This window comes from Aquila chrysaetos, chromosome 24, assembly GCF_900496995.4.
Source record: "Aquila chrysaetos chrysaetos chromosome 24, bAquChr1.4, whole genome shotgun sequence".
NCBI lineage: Eukaryota > Metazoa > Chordata > Aves > Accipitriformes > Accipitridae > Aquila > Aquila chrysaetos.
The window spans coordinates 4,094,229-4,112,194 of NC_044027.1; the positions used below are offsets into that span (position 1 = coordinate 4,094,229).

A 17,966-nucleotide genomic window follows, 5' to 3' on the forward strand; every position below is an offset into this window, starting at 1 on the left:
ACACCCCGGCCCCACGATGAGCCACCGGAGAGGGTCCCAGGCAGCATCGGGACCTGCCAGCGTTGACGCCAGCTCTCGCCCCGGCCCCTAAATAAACTGTTGGTGATGGATTTGCTGCGTGCAGGGGGGCCAGAGGCACGGGGAGGTCAGCGAGACCCGGCGGCCCCCTCCCACCCGGCCTGTACCCCCGTGCAGGGGCGACGGCGGCGGCTCAGGAATGCCCCTTTGGATGCCGGGAAGCCTTTATCAGCTCGGGGCTGACAGCGCTGACAGCAGCAACTTTGCTTTTTCTGTCGGCGAACAGGTTTGGAAAGCCTGGGTGTTTACCCGAAAGCCAATCAAAGCCAGGTCTCTGCAACATGGTCGAGCGCGGCTGCAGGAACATTGGGTCAGGGGTGAGAGGTGTGATGTTTGGTTTTCTTCTGGTGGAGAATGCGAGCTATTCCGGCCTGGGTTGTTTAATTTGCAGTCAAACGTGTTTCTTTATCCGGCTCCAAAGAGGCTTGGAGAAGGACCCACCCAGGGTAGTGTTTACCCTTTGTTCTTTCCCTGGGGCCAACCTTGAATCCTTATCAGCCTGTTTGGAGTAAACAGGTACTGGAGGCAGGAGGAAGGGTGTGGAGGATGCTTGTGGGATTTCTCCTTCTCTCCCTCCCGCCGGCGGGAGGTGTTTACCCAAGCAGACCTGTTTTGTTTCGGAGTTGAGGTTTGTTTTTTTTTTCTTCTCCTCCTTCTTCTTTCCCTCCCCGTTGGTTTTACATTTGACAGAGCACTCCAGAAAAGCTGAGCAGGGCCGTGAGAAACAAACCCACATGCTCAGGTCTGGAGCCGGACCCGGGCACCTGCCCTAAAGCCCAGGCAGCGGCCACGGGGGCTCTGCTCGGGCTCCGCTGAGCCAAGAGCATCCACCCGGACTCCAGCTCTTCCCAAGAGCCGGGCAGCCCCAAACCAGCCCTCATGTGGGAGCTTTCTGGGCTTTGAGACCCTGACTCAGGGCAGCAGCATCCAGCTTTGCCAGCATTGTTAGCACCTGCAGCTCTTTCCAGCCCTTGGCTCTGGACGTACTCAGAATCCCTAAGGAAATATGGGGGGAACGCAGGAGCCTGAGGAGGAAAGGACTCATCTGCCTGCCCCTACCAAGCTCCAGCGTTCACGGACACCAGTGAGAAATCGCTTGGCCCGATCCAGCCGATGCACAGCCAGCCCAGGACCAGGGTTACCTGTTGCAGCATTATCGCCTGCTGCTGCTGCAGGAGGGCCTGGAGCTGGGGCGGCGAGAGGATCTGCTGCATTTGCTGCGGTGTGATCATCTGCGGGGACATCATGGCCACGGACACCGGGACCTGTGGAAAGGAAGGACATGTCACCACCCCCAATTCCAACCTTGGAAAACCCTCCCCAAATGCCAACAGCCTGCGAGTGCCTCCCACCTCCCAGGCTCTCCTGCAGCAACCTCCGTGCCCCCCATCCCTGCGTCACCTTCGGGTGAAGCCCTTGGCCACCAGTCTGGCCCGGCGTGCCGAGACCACCGCTGGGGACGCGGCGATGGCAGGGAGATGCCCCGGCACAGGGGTGAAGCTTCCTAAACCGTTAGGTCCCCCCACCCTGAGGGCAGGATGCTCTCTGCCCACGGGGTCGTCTTTAAATGCAACGTAGCTGGGGGAATTAGGCACTGAGAGGAGCCAGTGGCACATGGGCAGCCAGCTCCAAACCACAGCTCCCTCCTCTCCTGCGAGCACGGGAAAGGTGCCGGGCACCGCTCCTTCCCTCCGGGTCCCGGAGGGTGCAGGGAGGAGGGAAACACCAAGGGAAGTGGGGAAGATACCGATCACCCAAATAACTTTGCAAAGCAGAGCACGGAGGAAGAGGTTACCAGGTTTTCCATAGACACATCAAAGCTTTACCTCCAGTTGACACCAGTAACTCACGTAATTACCATGCCAAGTGGAGGGAGGGCTAAGAAAACCTGCCAACCCCTGCCTTTGGTTATCATAACACGGGTCTACACCCCCGCGGCAAAGAGCCGGGGAAGGTGTCGGTGATGGATCCCAGACCCGTCGGTCCTGCCCAGGTGGAGCAACGCTGCCTTCCCAACCCCGGCCATCAAGAGCTGCCTTGTCGCAGCCCTCCGCTGATCCCACCAGCCCAAAGCTCTTCCCAAGGCTCTAGACAGGGTTATGGCTCTGTTGTAACTTAATAACCCTTCCTGGATGTTCCCTTTTCCTAGGAAAGCAGAGGACCGCCGCTGGTCTGGAGCAGGGGAGCCCGTCAGGCTGCCTGGCAGCCTCAGGCTCTTTGAGGGGACCCCAGGAGGAGGCGACTCCTTGGCACGTGGGATGCGGCAGAGCCTGAGCCAGGCTCCTGGTGCAAGCCAAGGACCCAGTTTTGATCCAAATTAGATGACTTTTCATCCCCTCACCCCAGGGTCTCGGGACCTGAGAGACCAAGGGACAGCGAAACAAAGCAACCGGCTTCAGAGCACGTGGCAAAGTCCAAATGAAAGCCCGCTACCTGCCAGCCCCTCTGCCCCAGGACCTCCAGCAACGCCCGGACTCCCCAGTCTGGACCTGCTGCCCACCCTGGGGGCTGCCCCCCCGCTCCGGCCACCCCGGTGGGACACGGAGCAGGGACGGGACCCCAGGGGCAGCCCCGTGCAGTCCCTCCCGTCTGCGGTGGGCATCCGGCCGGGCTGGAGCACGCCGACCTTCAAGGGAGATTGCAAAGGCTTATCTGTTTACTCAGGCATTTTGCTGGAGGGAGGCGTCGCAAGCGGGCCGAGTTTCATTTGTTGCCGGCAATCCCCCCCCCACCCCGGCCCCGCAGCTGCCTTCGTGTCAAGAGTTATTGATTAATTGCTGCGTGTTCACACCCAAGGGCTGCTGCTGGGGTGCCTTCAACCGCACCGGCTCGGCTGGCAGCGGCGGGCTCCGGAGGCTGCACGAGTACCCCCAGCAAAGAGCCGAAAAGCCCTGCGAGGGCTCCGGCACCCGCCGACGCCTGCCGGAGAGCCAGGAGAACCCCAAGCACCCCCCACGGCACCAGCACCGGCGAAGAGCCGCCGTTTCGGCGGTCAGGTGCTCACAGACAGCTGTGCAAAGCCCTCGGCAAACATCTGGGAAGGAGGGAAGCTCGCGGGGATGGCAAGACGAGAGCGAGAGGGGTGCGCGCCCGCTCGCTGGGAGCTAAGCATCCTGCTAATTTCCCTTTGCCAATTCATCAGCTGGCAACGTGCTCGGAATGAGAGCCCCTAATTAATTGCTCACCGCATCCCCCATCCGGGCGGCCTCCCCGCCCCCACCGCCGCCGTGCGGCCTCTCGTACACGTTTGCTGGCATTTTCAAATCGGAGGCATCCTAATTACCGGAGAGTTATAACACCTTCCATTTCTCGCCCAGCGGACTGACACCCTGTCAAGAGCAAAGAGAATTGCCAGAGGTTTTGACAACACTAATTGCCCCTATAATCTAAAAACACAAAGGAGAGGCGATTAGTCGAGAGGGCCCCAGCTCTCGATCCGACACGAGGTTTTCACAATGTTACAAGAAAACAAAAGCGACGCTTTTTAGAGTTTGATGGCTGCTAACAAAAGCAGAATTATATTTTCATACAACCTTTGTCTGCATTAAATGGTTTTTTCTTCCGTGCTTGGATGTGGAGCTGACACGGGGAAACGGTGGCAGCTTCGCGAGGGGGCGAGGTGTGAACGGGGCGAACCGGCGCCGGTTCTTGCGAGGGGCATCCAGGCTTCGCCGCCTCCCCGAACCCTGGCGGATGCCGAAGCCGCGCGAAGAATTTCCCCCCCCCCCGCGGCGTGGAAAACATCCCCCTCCCGGCTAAGGTTTCCAGGGAGGGCAGGAACTTTCTTTAGTAAAAGGGGAAATTCCCATTTACAGTAAGTTTTGCTCCCGCCGCGGCCATTCATCACGCGCGCCGGTGCCGGGTGCCGGGCAGGCTGCGGCGCTGCTGCCGGCGGCTGACTCGACCCCGGCACGGGGCGGCAAACCGTGGTGCCGCGGTTCTCGGTCCCGGGGCTCCGGTGACAGCCCCAGCTGCCTCTGTCAGGGACGGCGACAGCTGCTGCCTCAGCAAAACCAGACGGGGATGAAAACGTCCGCCCCCGGCCCAGCCGGGAGCCCCGCTGTGGCACCCGCCGGCAGCTGATCCGCTAACGGGGAGGGGGACGGCACGGCGCGGCCCCCCCCCCACCCCGGGACACCGAGGAGCGGGGTTCAGCCCCTTCGCCGGCAGCCGGTGCGCAAGCTTCTTCCCCGCGGCAGGGGACGAGGCCAGCCTGGCGTCCCCGGGTAACGCGGAACGGGGGCTTTGGGCAACGGTCACCTCAAAAGCTCGGATCCAGGCGGTCGCGGCGGTCAACAGCACAAGGGAGAGCCAAAGGGCGCCGAGCAGAGCGGCACGGGCCGGGTACGAGGGGTTAGCTGCACCCAGCTGCCTCCTCTCCATCCCGTCCACCCGGCGGCAAAGTCCCTCCCCAGGTGCCAGAGCAGCCGGGGACCGTCCCCGCACCCGGCAAATCCCTAGGGAAGCAGGTCCCAGCAGCCGGCCCCCGCAGCAGCGGCTGGTCCCCAGCCGACGCGTCACGAGCTGGCATCTGCCAGACACCAAGTCAGGAAGGGTTTGACTCACTCCTTGGCTGGCTGCCACTCCGCAAAACTGCTTACTAACAGCTCCGGCTGCCTCCCAGAAAGCCCCGGCGCTGCGGCTCCGACCGGCGAGCGGGATCTCGAGGGGGTGATTTTCCAGGCGGTCCCGGTTGTAATCCCTCCGTGCCAGAGGATGGGGCGGACGCGGATCATCAGGCAGCGGGTGGAAAACGAGACGGGTATTACAGGGGAAACTCGGCGCTCAGCGTAAGCGCAGAACAACTCTGCCAAAGCCGGCTGAGCGAAACAGGATTTGGCCGGGCGTAACTCAGCAGGATGGGGGAGCGATGCTTTTATTTAAATTTTTCTTAGATTTTTTTTTTTTTTTTTTTTTTTTTTTACGGGAAGCGAATTGCAACTCCCAGCCACGAGGCAGAGCGGGGAAAGCCACGGCCCGACGGCCGGTCTTGGCTCTCAGCGCTGCGGGGCTGCCATCAGAGGGACGGCCGCCCTCCTGACCCCCAAGACAGCTGGCTTGGCACAGCATGGGAACCGGGACATCCCCCATCAGCCCGGGGCGTGTGAGCAAGCCCACGGTTTGCTCAGCCTCAAAGCATCCCTGCACCGACCTTCACCTCCCAGCCGCGCCGTCACCCATGCCGGGAGGTTGCCGCAGGAGCTGCCACGTCCCCGGGGAGCCGGGGGCAGCAGGTCACCGCTGCTACGGGAAGGAGCATCTCCGGGTTCACACCTAAAACCACATGTCCAAGCTCCCGTGCCAGGGCAGGCGAAGCCCAGACCTCGTCCCCCACCCCGTCCCTGCTGACCGGGGGGAGCTCTGGGGCCGCCGGGATGAGCAAACCTCTCCCTGTGGTGGGTGCACGCCAGCTACCTGGGGTGTTCGATGCTTCCCGCAGAGCCCAAGGCGCTGCACATCATTGTCTCTGATCTAATCTCGAGTTTTAACTCCCAATTAGAAACAACAGCAAACATGTTTGTGCTGTTTTTCTTTTTTTTTTTTTTAAACACCCTTTTCAAATCCAAAACCAAGAGAAACAAACCAAGGAGGTCGGTGAGGGAGGCCGGGAGCCGGGAACATAAGGGGGGAAACAACCAGCAGCTTTGGGTCTGCTGTTTTTAGGGGCATCGGATGAGCAAACCCCCCCCCCCCAGAGCACCCGCTTCTCGCTGCTGCAGCTGGACGAGAGCAAATCTTTCACTTTGAGTCCAGCCAAAGCGCACGCAGGCAAATCCACGTGTCCCCTCCTGCGCCCAGCATCCCTGGGCGAGCTCCAAGATTCAGCCAGCTCAGACCATCTGCAAGAACTTCAAACGCCCGGGGCCAGGCAGCGATGCCACTCACACCACTGTAACTCCAGCTACGGTTATATATGTCTTGATGGGTGGTACAGGGCCACCCAAACACTGCCCAGCCTCCGTGCCCTCCTCCGCTCACACCACGCCGTGTCTGGACCTTACCAAGATGGGACAGGGACAACAGACCAAAACCTATCCAGGGTCAGAGCAGAAACCAAACCCAGATCTGCAAGGGAGCTCCAGCTCCACGTGCCAGGCTGGGTTTTGAGGCTGTGAGGTTATTTTATGAGTACTTTGAAGAGCCTTAGCACCAAAGGATTAATTGCCTTGGGTGCGGGTGGCAGGAGGAGGGCAGCAGCACAGGGCGAGCAGGCACCACCGTAGCTGCGTGGAGGACAACCGGCCTCCGATGTTCAGCTGCACGCAAAGAAAAGGAGGAATCAATCCCCTGCGTGTTCGACCCAACGCGCATCCTCGTTAGCACAGCGCGCCCCGCCAGGGAGGCACTGATCGCGCATAATTGGGCTGCGAGTCGCTAAAAGTTGAAAGGGAGCTGGTTGGGGGATGCTTGGCGGCGGTGGGCTTGCTGCCTGGCAGCCCCTTCCTCGGGACGGCCCTGCCGTGGGTTGGGGTGAGCCGCTGCCCCTCAGCATCACCCGGGCAGGATCCCCGGGGGGGCCACGTCTCCTCCACGGGCACGGGGCGCTGGCACGGCTCATCACGCCGATGAAATCGGCAGGGATTGAAGCGACTCCTTTGCTGCCCCGTTAATCCGAAACGCCGTCGGTGCCGTCGTGGCGGTGGGGACGGCGGAGCGGGATGGCGGCGGAGGCTACGGGCTGGCAGAGCTGGGGGCTCTGGGAAGGAGGAGGGGGAATGGCGGGGGGCAGCGGGGATGGACGGCGGTGCTGCAAGTTCAAATGGAAAAATCTAGCGCCACGCAAGCCAAGACGGACGGGCTGCTGTATTTTTTCCTGGAGAGGGAACGCAGAAGGGCTGGTATTGATCTGTCTTCATTACCCATTTCACTCAAGTTTCAAATCAACAAAATACACTTTTCCGCTCCGCTGCCCTCCCCGCCACAGCAGACAAAAGAAAAGCAATTTCCCGCAGTTTGCTCCAAACTCCTCTCCCCTTCCCTCAGCGTCCTTCAGCCCCTCTCCTATTTCAGAAGCTTTTTAACCTCCACAAGCTGCTCCCGCCAGAGGCTGGGAGACCCCCGGCCCCCCAAAGAGGGCACCCCGTGATTCAGCAGCGCCTCCAAGACAGAAATGCCCCAGCACCAAAAATACACGGTGCTGCCTTTCTAAACACGCTCCAGCACCTCATACCTTGGACTTTACCGGATACCGGCAGCATCTCCCCATGCCGGCAGGACCCCGGGGGGGATCCACCGCTCCCGACCTGCCTCGCGCAGGGGAGGAGAGCCCTGCAGACCATCTGCAGCAAGAGTCCTCAAACGCAACACTTAGTCGGCATCTGCCAAGTTTCTAATAGTTTTAAAGTTGCGAAGAAATAAAACCATTTAAAAATGTTTCAGGGTGGGGTTTTTTGGGTGTTTTTTTTTTTTGATGTAGCTGTAATTCGAGTGTCAGCTGTGAGGCTCTCCACGCACACCTCCAGGCATCTGGGGGGAGAGAGGGTTCACACTCCAAAAAAAAACCAACCCCAAGATCCCTATTGAGCCCAGCAGCTCCTTGTTTGTTTTTAAGAGCACGCCATTGCCGACTGTCATTAATATTCCCGCTGGCTTGGCGCCCCGTAAATGTCCCGTCCCCATCAGCAAGGTGGCAGGGAGCCGCTCGCTGCAAACGCAAGTGCACGGTGTCGGCAAGCACGGGGAATTTGCAGCGCTCCTGGGTGCTGGGCGCGGGGGCTCCCGCTCGCTCTGCCGACGCTGGGACCCTCCTGCTTGCTTCACCTGGGACTGGCAAAGGGAGCTGTGGGGAGACCACTGAAACAGCTTCTCCCCCCCGAGCAAAATAACTCAAGCGACGTGGAAATCCAGCCCCCAACCACGGGGGGCTGCGGTGCAGCCGCACATCCACAGGCAAAGCCCGCGGGGGTCCGGGCCGGCACACCGAGGGCACCCCGGTTCCCAAAGGCTGCAATGAACCCCCCGGTCCTGCCGTGCTCCCCCCGTCCTCCCTAGCCAGGGGCTGCTGCAGCCTTTCTCCTCCTCCTCCAGCCGTCCTGGCCAGTCTCATCCACACCACTCTGCCGTTAGATAAACTTCCTTTCAAAGGAGTCTGCTTAATCCTCTATCTCCCCTTGGTCAGATCCCGCTCCAGCTGCCGGCCGGGCTGGTGGGGCCGGTGGGGGGGGGAGGAAGAGGCCGGTCGCTGCTGAGTTATGAGCTATTTCTGACTCACGTCTACAACTTTCACAAGTCCTTTTGCAACACAAAAAGGGAGGAGGGGAGAGGAAGGCAGATCCAGTTCACTCCGGCAAAGCCACCGGCCAGATGGGCAGGGAGGGGAGGCGAGAGAAAGCGGCAGAGAAGGGGGGAATGGGATGTTAAGCGAGCGGAGAGCGAGTGAAGCGCGTGTGCATCGCAGCCGGGGGAAGCGGCGGAGAGAGCAGCGAGGGATAGGCAGGAGAAGAAGGAGCGCAGGCAGGAGAAGCGCAGGCAGGAGAAGCGCAGGCAGGAGAAGCGCAGGCAGGAGAAGCACGGCCAGGGACAAGCACCCACGGAGGGGAGCGAGGTGCCGGTTACCGGAATCTGACTTCACCCTCGCTGCCTTTGTCCTTCGCAGACATTTTCCATGCAGTGACTGCATTTCCTTCCTGCGAGCGCCACTGGAAAAAGCCGCCTGTTTGTGCCGCAGAAGCCCTGACTAATTCCCGCTGCTCGTACCCGGCTGCTACTTCCCAACCTGGTGGGGCAGCCGGGGGGCTCCGGGCTTCCCCGGCCCCCGCGAGCCCACCCCGGTACTGGCAGCACTGGGATGGCACTGGCTCTCGGCCGAGGTTCAGCCGTGCCCCGGCCGTGGGACTCGCCAAACTGGGACAGGAGCCGGCGATTGCCCGTCCCAGCCCCGGCTCTTGCCACGCTGCCGTGCTGGCTCAGCCTGGCATAGGCAGGACCTCCAGCTCTGAGAGCGCTTGTGCTAATTACGTTCCTTTGTTAATTAAACCCACGTGGCTCTAATAAGGTAACCTGCTGTTCTCCGATAAATTTAATTAGCCTGAAGGGAGAGCCCCTCTGCACAGCTATTTAAATTGTCACTTTCCATCGCTTGGGCTTTGCTTCTTTCTGCCTCCCCCTCTCTCCAGGTTCACGTCCCTCTTCTGCCCCTTTCCTTTGGGGGAGGAGGGCAGCAGGGGTGCAAAGGGGAGGTCCCCCCCTGCCCTATGGGAGCAGGATGCCACCCAAGGGTGCTGCGCTCACCCAAAGCCCCATTTTCCTGCTAGTGCCACAAAAACCCCACCCAAGCTGGGCTTTTGTCCCATCCCAGCGGCTGTTCCGTGCTGGAGGACCTGCCCTGGCTCCAGCCCCAAAGGACTGTCCCTTATCCAGTCCCCTGCACCCAGCTCACAGCACCCGGCATCAATCCTGGGGTGCTTGGGGTGGAAAACTCGGCACCTCCCTATCCGAAACGCTGTCCCAAGGTACGGTGGCACACGATGGCCTTCTGTCCCCGGTCCTTGCCCCGCCTGGAGCCATCCTTTGCCTTGCATCGCCCTTTCCCACCATGTCAGCACACAATGGAGACCACCACCCCCCTCCCCCCAAAAAAACCCCAACAAATTTCTGGAGGTTTCCAGGGGATTTAACTCTCCGGGGGCTCCTGGTGTGCTTCAGCCACCCCAAGGACGGAGGCGACGTGCGTTTGCACGCGCGTTTTCCCACAGCATCAGTTTGCAGCCGAGCCCTTCCCGAAAAGGGGGTGACGGGGGGACACACACACGTCCTCGGGGCTCACCTGCACCGCCGGCTGCTTGCCCTCATTGCTGCTGGGGGAGCTCAGCCCCGTGGCCTGCTGCAGCAGGAACTGGCGTGCCACCTGGAGAGCCTGCAAAAGAGACACAGCAGGGTGGGCAGGAGGAAGGATGCCCTCTTCCTCCTCCCTCCTCCGGGCACGCTCCCCCTCCAGCTCCCCAGAGCAGCGCCCGGACGCGGGGCCGGCCGGACTGGTTCTCCGCGGGTTCGATCCATGGGGTGCGAGGGATACTCGAGGAGGGCACTGCTCCCCGACGCTCCCTCCTGCCACACCAGTATGACCAGTACATCCCATTACAGACCACCGCTCTCCAACCCCCCTGGAGCCACAGAGGGCCATGAGGACCTGGGGGCAATCCTATCCTCTTCCAAAAACCCCTACCCCATCTTCAGCAAGTCACCAGGTCTGGCATCTTCGTGCCTCTGGCAGGTTTTCACACGGGTTATCCCCAGCCTCGGTGCAGGCGTCTCCTGGCCAGGCACAACCAGCACCCGACCGAAGGTCCGGCGGAGGGGCCAGCTCCCGGCTGATTTATTCCACCCTTGCACGGAGCCACCACTACATTTCTGCTGCAGCTGACATCCCTTGTGTCTAAAGCTACCGTGTATATTTAATTTTACATCTGATTGTCACGCTGGAGCACCAAAAAGTCCCAGATTCAGTCAGGCCAAGAGCAGGATTACACCCTGAATTAATAATCCACGAATGCATCCGCACAGAGTTTATGGTGATGCAGGAGTTTAGCAACTCACCCAAGTGACCAGGATGAAACCTGCTTATTTTTATGGGTGTTTGCCTAGAAAGAGTTATGGGTTTCCTTAACTTGTTTGCAGGGATGAAGGTGTCTGGCTGGGAAGTCACACAACAGGCAAAAAAGGGAGAAACCAAAATAAATTGATAAAAACCACTTGTGGAAACACATGCAGGCACAAGCAACTATGAGCGAGCCCTGCACAGCAGTGTCGGCAGCTGAAGAAAGCGGGTGAAATTAAGGAAAATCCTGCAAAGAGACAAGAAGGACAGAGGAGCAAGTGCGAGCCGGCAGAAGAGCCGGCTGGTCACCGGCGAGCACGGCCGAGGGCGAGCGCCGGTGTGTGTGCGAGCCGAGAAAAGGAGCTTCATTCAGGAGCTGGGAGCCAGAAGAGGGAATAAAGCCCTAACGAAAACAACCCTGCGGTACCCGGCTGCTGCTCCAAGACCCGCTTCCTCGTACACTCCTAATTTTTGCTTTTAAAGAATTTTTTTTTTTTTTGGGGGGTACGTTTCTCAACAACCAAGTCATTGTAGCCCTGCCTGCAGGACAGGTTTGCATTAGGGCCCGGCGTGGGGTCAGAGCCCGGCTCGGCGGTGCCGCCAGCAGCACACGGGTTCCCCCGGCTGTCATCACCCCGGCTGTAAATCACTGCCCCAGCTTCCAGGAGGCAGCCGCATGCCCCGAGAAAGGGCCGCTTGTTAATTCTCTGCATTTCCAGCTATAAAGAAGAAAGCCCCCAGCCCGTGCGCTGCCTCTCCATCCCTCCGTGCCAAATCCGCTTGCAAACCGGAGAGGCATCGCCCACAGCGTGGATGCACCTTAATACATCGCTCCAGTCCACTCACTATTTATTTAACCTCTGCGAACCAAGGAGCACCCACGGCACCCTTAAACAGTTGCTCAATGGAGCATCCGTGAAGACTCATTACCTGCGTTTTAATCAAAAGGTCCCATTTTGTGCTCCTCTCTGCAGGGGTTGCTCAGGAAGAGCGTAGGGGACAGATTTAGAGCAAAGGATGTCCGAGCTCTGCCACCACTGCTTTTTCTGTGAATAAAAGCCTTCCGACCCGCTCCTTGCACATGGACAGGCGTTAGAAGTGCATTTGCAAAATGAGAGGTAATTTTAAAGTTGCTGCCGAAGCCAGAGGCTCTGTGCAGAGGGTTTAGCAGACAGAGCCTTGCCTATTTTATTCACAAAAATATCATTTCCCAGCAAGGGACCCAAACCCAACAGCTGTGCCCCAGACGCAGTACAGTACACCCTCTGCCCTGCCCGGCTCTGTCTGTCACCATTCACGTGCCCCGAAAAAGTCAAAAGCCCAGGAGTTTCAAAAGCCTCTGGGATCCTAACATTACCCTCCCACGACGAATTGCCAGGGCTGCACCCCTGGGTGCACCCAGGAGCGGACGGAGCCCGGTGCGCCCAGCGCGGGTGCACCCAGAGCTGCCCCAAGCCCACCGCCTCTTCCCGAGCATCCCTGGCCGGCTGCTGGGGATGCTGAGAAACTGCATGACCACTGACTTGCAAACTCAATTTATCCAAACGATTAAAAAATAAAATCCATGAGGACAAACACGGCAATTCGCTGCTGGGAATCACTGATGGTATGAACCCGTGGTGCAAGTCCCAGAGCCGACGCGGCCCCAGCGCAAGGCACGCTCCTGTGCGGGCATGTTATTTCCCTGTTATTAACAGTAATAGATGTGCATCGGTAATGTGAACACAAAAACCATGTGACAGTTATGACAGCTCAAGGTCTGATATTTTAATTACTTTTTGAAATGAAAACAGTAATTCCAGTTAAAAGCCAAGGGTGGAGGAATTCAATCGACGGCTGCTCAGCACCAGCATGCAGCAGAGCCAGCAGGTCCAAGGCACCCACCTGAGGATGGGTGCCGGACCACTGGCTGCATCCCGCGTGTGCACACCAGCTGCCCAAGCTTCATCTATTTTTCCACGTGTCCGTTTGACAGAGGTTTGCATGGATTTGGTTTCTCCACCTGCACCACGTGAGATTCCTCCGGTGTTTGTAAGGACCATCTCACAGAGGTGATCTGGCGAGGCAGGTCCCTGCCCCAGCCCAACAAAAATCAGTGCAGCAGGTATGGAAAATACAGCAAAGAAGGGAAAAAACTGGAGACATAATGCCAGCACCCAGGCAAAGCACTAGGCAGGATTTCTCCCGCAATCTCTCTTTCTAAACCCAAAAACTGGCTGGCCCGCGGGTGCCACCGAGTCCCCAGCGCCCGGCTGGCTCAGCCCGCCGCTGGCCGCCCACCCCGCGCCGCCTCTCAGGGGGGAATTTAATTCACTCCCTGCTGGCTCTCTCACTTTGTTGTGCTCTGAAGCACGAAATTACAAGATTTACAGGAAAAAAAATGACATGGCCTTACAATTGCACACAGGGGCCTCCCCGCCAGCGCCCCGGAGCTGCCCCCTCCCTCCCTCCCCACCACCCAGCAGCGATTTCCACTTAAGCCTAAATTCAGCTCAGCCTGCAAACGAAGGATGCTCTGGCTGGCAGCGCCCCGGAGTCTGCAAACCTGTTGCACAAGGCAGGCGGAGTCCCAAGAATTGAATTTCGGGACGCAGAGCCCCGCGTTATCTGCATTTGTTACCCCCACCCCACAGGGCAGGAGGAGCAGCCCAGGTGCTGGGGGGGATAAAGCCTTTCTGTAGGGATGAAGGTGTCACCCACAACCGCTCCTTAGGGCTGAGGAGACGTGAAAGCAGAAGGAAAAAAGTCTCCCCATAGGAATGGATGGGCTTTCACCTTCTGGCTCTGTGAACCGGAAAAAAAAAAGATTTAAAAAAACCAAATGTATCCTGCTGCATAGTGTTATTCAAGAGTCATTAGCATGTTACCCGTAATTAGGAACGAATGGGTTGTGTCAAATTCATCATGCTCCTGGATGGCTCCCTTTGATCAGCAAATTATCCCATAAAAAAAGTTTGCAATGTCTCAGACACTTACATCAAGAGCTGATGCAGTTTGGCTTTGCCCTCCCCAAGAGCAGCAGCAGCAACACGTTTCAGGGCTGAGGAAGAGGACGGTGACCCGGACTTTGCTGGGGGTGGCCCACAACTACCCCAGACTGCGCGGGGGCACCTAACGTACCAGGGTTTTGCAGGGAGAGATGAGAGATGCTGGAAGGTGTGTGCTGGGACAGGGAGGGGCTCAATATATAAACCAAGCCTGGGATTAATCCCAGGCACGGTGAAGGCTCTGTCCAGGCAGCACACCCCTGCCAGGGCCAGCTCCGAGCTACTCCCGCGGCAGCAGAGGTTTCCCTGCCGTGGAAAGGGGCTCTCGGGGTACCCAGCCCGCGGGGATGCTCGCCTCTCCCCGGAGACACCGAATCCCTCCAGTTCACTGGAAAAAACGAGACTGGATCCTTCCCCTGACTTCAGATACAAGCATCTCATCCTCCAGCGGGGAAGCAGCCCGTTACCCCGGCTTCCGCTCAACGTAATTATCATTAATTCTTCCCCCAAAGGCTTGTGCTCCGGCCGGTGGGACTCCACGCCTCCACCCCTGTATGCGATGGAGGCATCCCAGGACGGCAGGAGGGCCAGCTTTTTGCCTGCCTCCCCCCCAGCAAACACCACGAACCTCCCTTTCTCCCACGGGGAACGCCAGGTCCCATCTGGCCCCAGCGATGGAGGAGACAGCAGCTCCCACCCCATTCAGGGTGGCTGACTCACACTTCAGGCCCTCATCCCTGCCCGGCTGCCTTTTTCTCCTCAAAACCTGCCCGAGCGGAGCCTCTCCGAGGCCTCCCGCTGCCTGGTCAAATTAGGAAGAAATAGGTCAAGAGGTTCAAAAAAAGTTTGCTGAGGATGGAGACATCCATGGGTGTCTCTAAAAGCACAAGCCCCAGCCTCCCAAAAAATCAAATGGAAAATCTTGCCCAGGGTATTTTTAAAACTACCTTATTCTACCAGGTATTTCATTTTACGAGGGTGTACTTTTTAATTATGCTCAGCGGTGCCCGGACGCTGCAGTTGCCGGAGCCAAAAGCGGCGCGCCGGCTGCCTGCCGCGCAGGGGGGAGCGGGTTCACCCGGCCCGCGATGGGAACCGCTGCCCAAAAATAGCCGAGGGATTTTCCACCTGGATGGGATCAAAGCTTTGCATGGGGTTTTAACCTCCAATGAGTGAAAAGCCACCCTAAAAATGATATTAAACCAAGAATTTTGCCAGGAGGGAGGCAGAAAGAGGATCTATAAAGAGAGTCTGTATCTTCCCTTTTCCCTCCGTTCCTTTTGGAGGGTAGAAGGAGGTTGGGAAGGGATGAAAAAATGTTAAAAAAAAAATTTTTTTTACACTAACCTCATAAAAATGACATCGTCACATTCCAGAATTAGAGCTATTAAAACAACACACACACGGATATTTTTAGATGGATATTAACGGTAAATGATGCCATATTGAGAAGCACTTCCACCCAGCCCAGCCCTGGTCTTGCTTAACCAGAACCAAATGGCTCCAAGAGATCAAAATTAACAAAAATGACACAATTCTTCACAGGAGGAAAAAAAAAAGAAAACCAACGTCCTTTTTACAACCGGCTCTGTGCCTCTCTCTCTGCCCCAGCTGTTCTCCCTTTCGCTGCACATGCTAATGCTTCTGGACTTTATTCCTCCACTCTTGACTCTTCAATCCTCGCAGGCGAGGGGTTAAACCCATTTCCACTAATGAAGAACACAAGGAACAAGCTCCTGACAATCCCACCCCATGAAAAAAAAAAAAAAAAAAAAAAAAAAAAAAAAAGAAAAAACCCTCCTGCATTTGTACTCAGTAAAATATGAAATATAAATCAAGGACCCTAATAGAGAGATGAGTTTCACTTAAGTGCTCCGGTCTCATTTTTATCTTAAATACCCTAATAATAGAGGATTACACAATATATTTGAGATGTGATCACATGTTTTATGGAACGGTATCTTTCCTATGGCAGAGAAGTGCCTCTCCTCCCCCACCCACACCCTTCTTTAACTACCAAAAAAGTCCGATTTGCTTCTTTTTTGAAAAAAGTCTTGTTTTTGTTTAATAACTTAACGTTTCTTTGACATGTGTCTGCAATACCCTGCAATTTTTATTTTTTTTTTTAATAATAAAAAAAACACCGAACAATGCCTGAGCGCCTGGATTTTCCAGATGGCTCCTTTTCCATGGGATTGCAAGTTGGAAAGAGCTACCGTGCAGCCGCCGGGCTCGGGGACTTTCCCCACGATTCCCCCAGGACATCCCTGCTCCGAGCACCTCCAGGCTTTCACCTCCCACCCCCTGAACCCCAAAAGCTGCAACGACCCCCGAGACCCAGCCTCTCTGCACCCCACAGCTTTAAACCCCAGCTCCGGGATAAGACTTGGAGAGCCGGGATTTTTTTGCAGGAATTCAACTGGGAGAAACCCAAAGCATCGGAGAGCAGCGCCCGTTCGGCACGCAGCCCTGTACGATGCCCACCCGTGGGTCTCCCCTGACCCCCCCCCCGCCCCTGTGGGGTGCAGCCCTGCACCCCGATACCCAAGCCGGAGCATCCTTCATCCTTCTCCCATCGCAGGGATGCGACACCCCCACCACCCCACCGTTCCCGCTTCCTGCCCGGCTTTCCGAGGATTACCGGGAAGGGGGTGGGGGGCCCTGGCGTGGCGGGGGGGCGAGGGGCCAGCCCCCACATTAAAAACTCATTAATGCGCAAAGGCGGCAGGGCCCTTTGGAGCCCGGTTCGAGGATGTCAGCGCGCTGGAGGTCTCGCCACGTTCCCACAGCAACGGCGGTGGGAGACCCCGGCCGGCGGGCAGCCCTCCCATGCCCCCGGCCGACCTCTCCCCTCCGCCAACCCCGGCACAATGCGGGCGCGCGCTATTCAAGCTTTTCAGCCGAATCCCGCCATTGAAATCCAAGGATTTAACCTGAACGCCATCCCTTGGGCTGGGGGGAAGACGGAGGGAGGGAGGGGAGGGGGATGCCCTTTCCCCACCCCATCCCACTGGGCTCCCGCTCTCCCTCCAGACTCTCCGGACCGCAGGATGCTCTGAAGTCGCATGGATCGGGGCGGACAGCCGGACCAGGCGCAGGTGGACATCTGTGTCCTCTTGCTCCAGGGACTCCCCGGAGGCCACAAAACAGCTTCAGGGGTTCCCTGAGCACCCTACAATATACACACCTCCCCTCAAACTCCCACCCAGGACACCCACCTCCGGGCAGCATCCTCAAGAGAGGAGTTTTAACCTGAGAAGTCCCTGCAAACCAACCCCAGGGCTGTCTGGGTTCACCCTTTCAAAAGGGTGAAAGCAGAGAGACTGCGGGCACCGAAGAAGGTCAAAACCAGCTCGTTTCGCCAAAAGGTGCAAAACCAGCCGAAAACGAGGGCAGAGCACGTGCCCCCGGGGAGCTGCATCGCCCAAGCAAAACCCTACGGACATGGAGTTTTAAGTCACCGGTGGCCCTTCAAGCTCAGGTTGGGTGGTTGAGCGGTGGGTTTCCACCCCTCCAGGCTTCCTAACGTTTCCTGGGGATTTCATATAGTTAAATAAGAATAAGGATTGAGTGTCAGCATTTCAGGAGCTGCGGCGGAGCCAGGACGGAGGAGCTGTCAGATGGGAATAGCCCAGTGGTCCGAGAGCCTGCCTGCGACAAGGGGCGAATGCTGGATGCTCCCGAGGATGGTGTAAAGCCTTCATAAAGCACCTAATTGTGCAAAACTCTATATATGGGGACATTTATTCCTGACCCCAGCTGGTGCTCAGCCTGTTTCCTGAAGCATGAAGATTGATAGTCCTCGGGATGTTTTTTTTTTTTCCTCCCCCCCAAGGTGCTGTCATTGCAGATGTCATTTGTTTTTGGAAGTTTACCAAACCCTCTGCCTTAATAATTCCACGTGCCAGCAAGTTTCCCAGGGTAATTACACCGGGAATCCGAAAGAAGAAATGCAAAAGGGTGTGAAATTAAACATCGTCCGTGCTTTGGGCAGGGCAGGATTTACCAGGTGAGCTCAGGGAACAGCATCCACGGGGATGAGCCAACAGCAGCAGCACTCTGCATCGCGAAAGCCCCTTTTTTCCTTATTTTCCGGAGGAGATAACCCCGTTTTACAACCATGCTGCCCCACCCTCCGATTTGCTCAGTTTTGGCCGTGCAGGAACAAGCATCTCCTATTCACCCCTGGCTCCGGCTGCCGCTCAGTGAAATTCGGGGCCGCCCTCGGCGTGGGGAGGGGAGCGAGCGGCAGCTCCTTCGGCAGGGGTGACTCGCAGCAGCATTACACGCATGATTACCCTTCAGATCAGGGGAACAGGGGCTTAACTGCGTGAGAAACGGCTGTTATTCAGGTAATGGATTTA

At 57.7% G+C, this 17,966-nt stretch overlaps 1 protein-coding gene across 6 annotated transcripts in view; it reads right to left on the reverse strand.

The window, feature by feature from the left end:
- The window catches only part of FOXP4 (forkhead box P4), a 66,876-nt gene that overhangs the window by 24,547 nt on the left and 24,363 nt on the right, over positions 1 to 17,966 (reverse strand). For 4 of the 6 annotated variants that reach the window (XM_030000214.2, XM_030000213.2, XM_030000215.2 and 1 more), the window contains exons 3-4: positions 9,845 to 9,934; positions 1,221 to 1,343 (exon numbers count right to left, since the gene is read on the reverse strand). In XM_030000214.2, coding sequence (XP_029856074.1) covers positions 1,221 to 1,343; positions 9,845 to 9,934 — 213 coding nt within the window. Of the gene's footprint in view, positions 1 to 1,220; positions 1,344 to 4,644; positions 5,012 to 9,844; positions 9,935 to 17,966 lie in introns of those variants that run through there. The other 2 variants (XM_030000218.2, XM_041119871.1) reach the window with 2 other exon arrangements.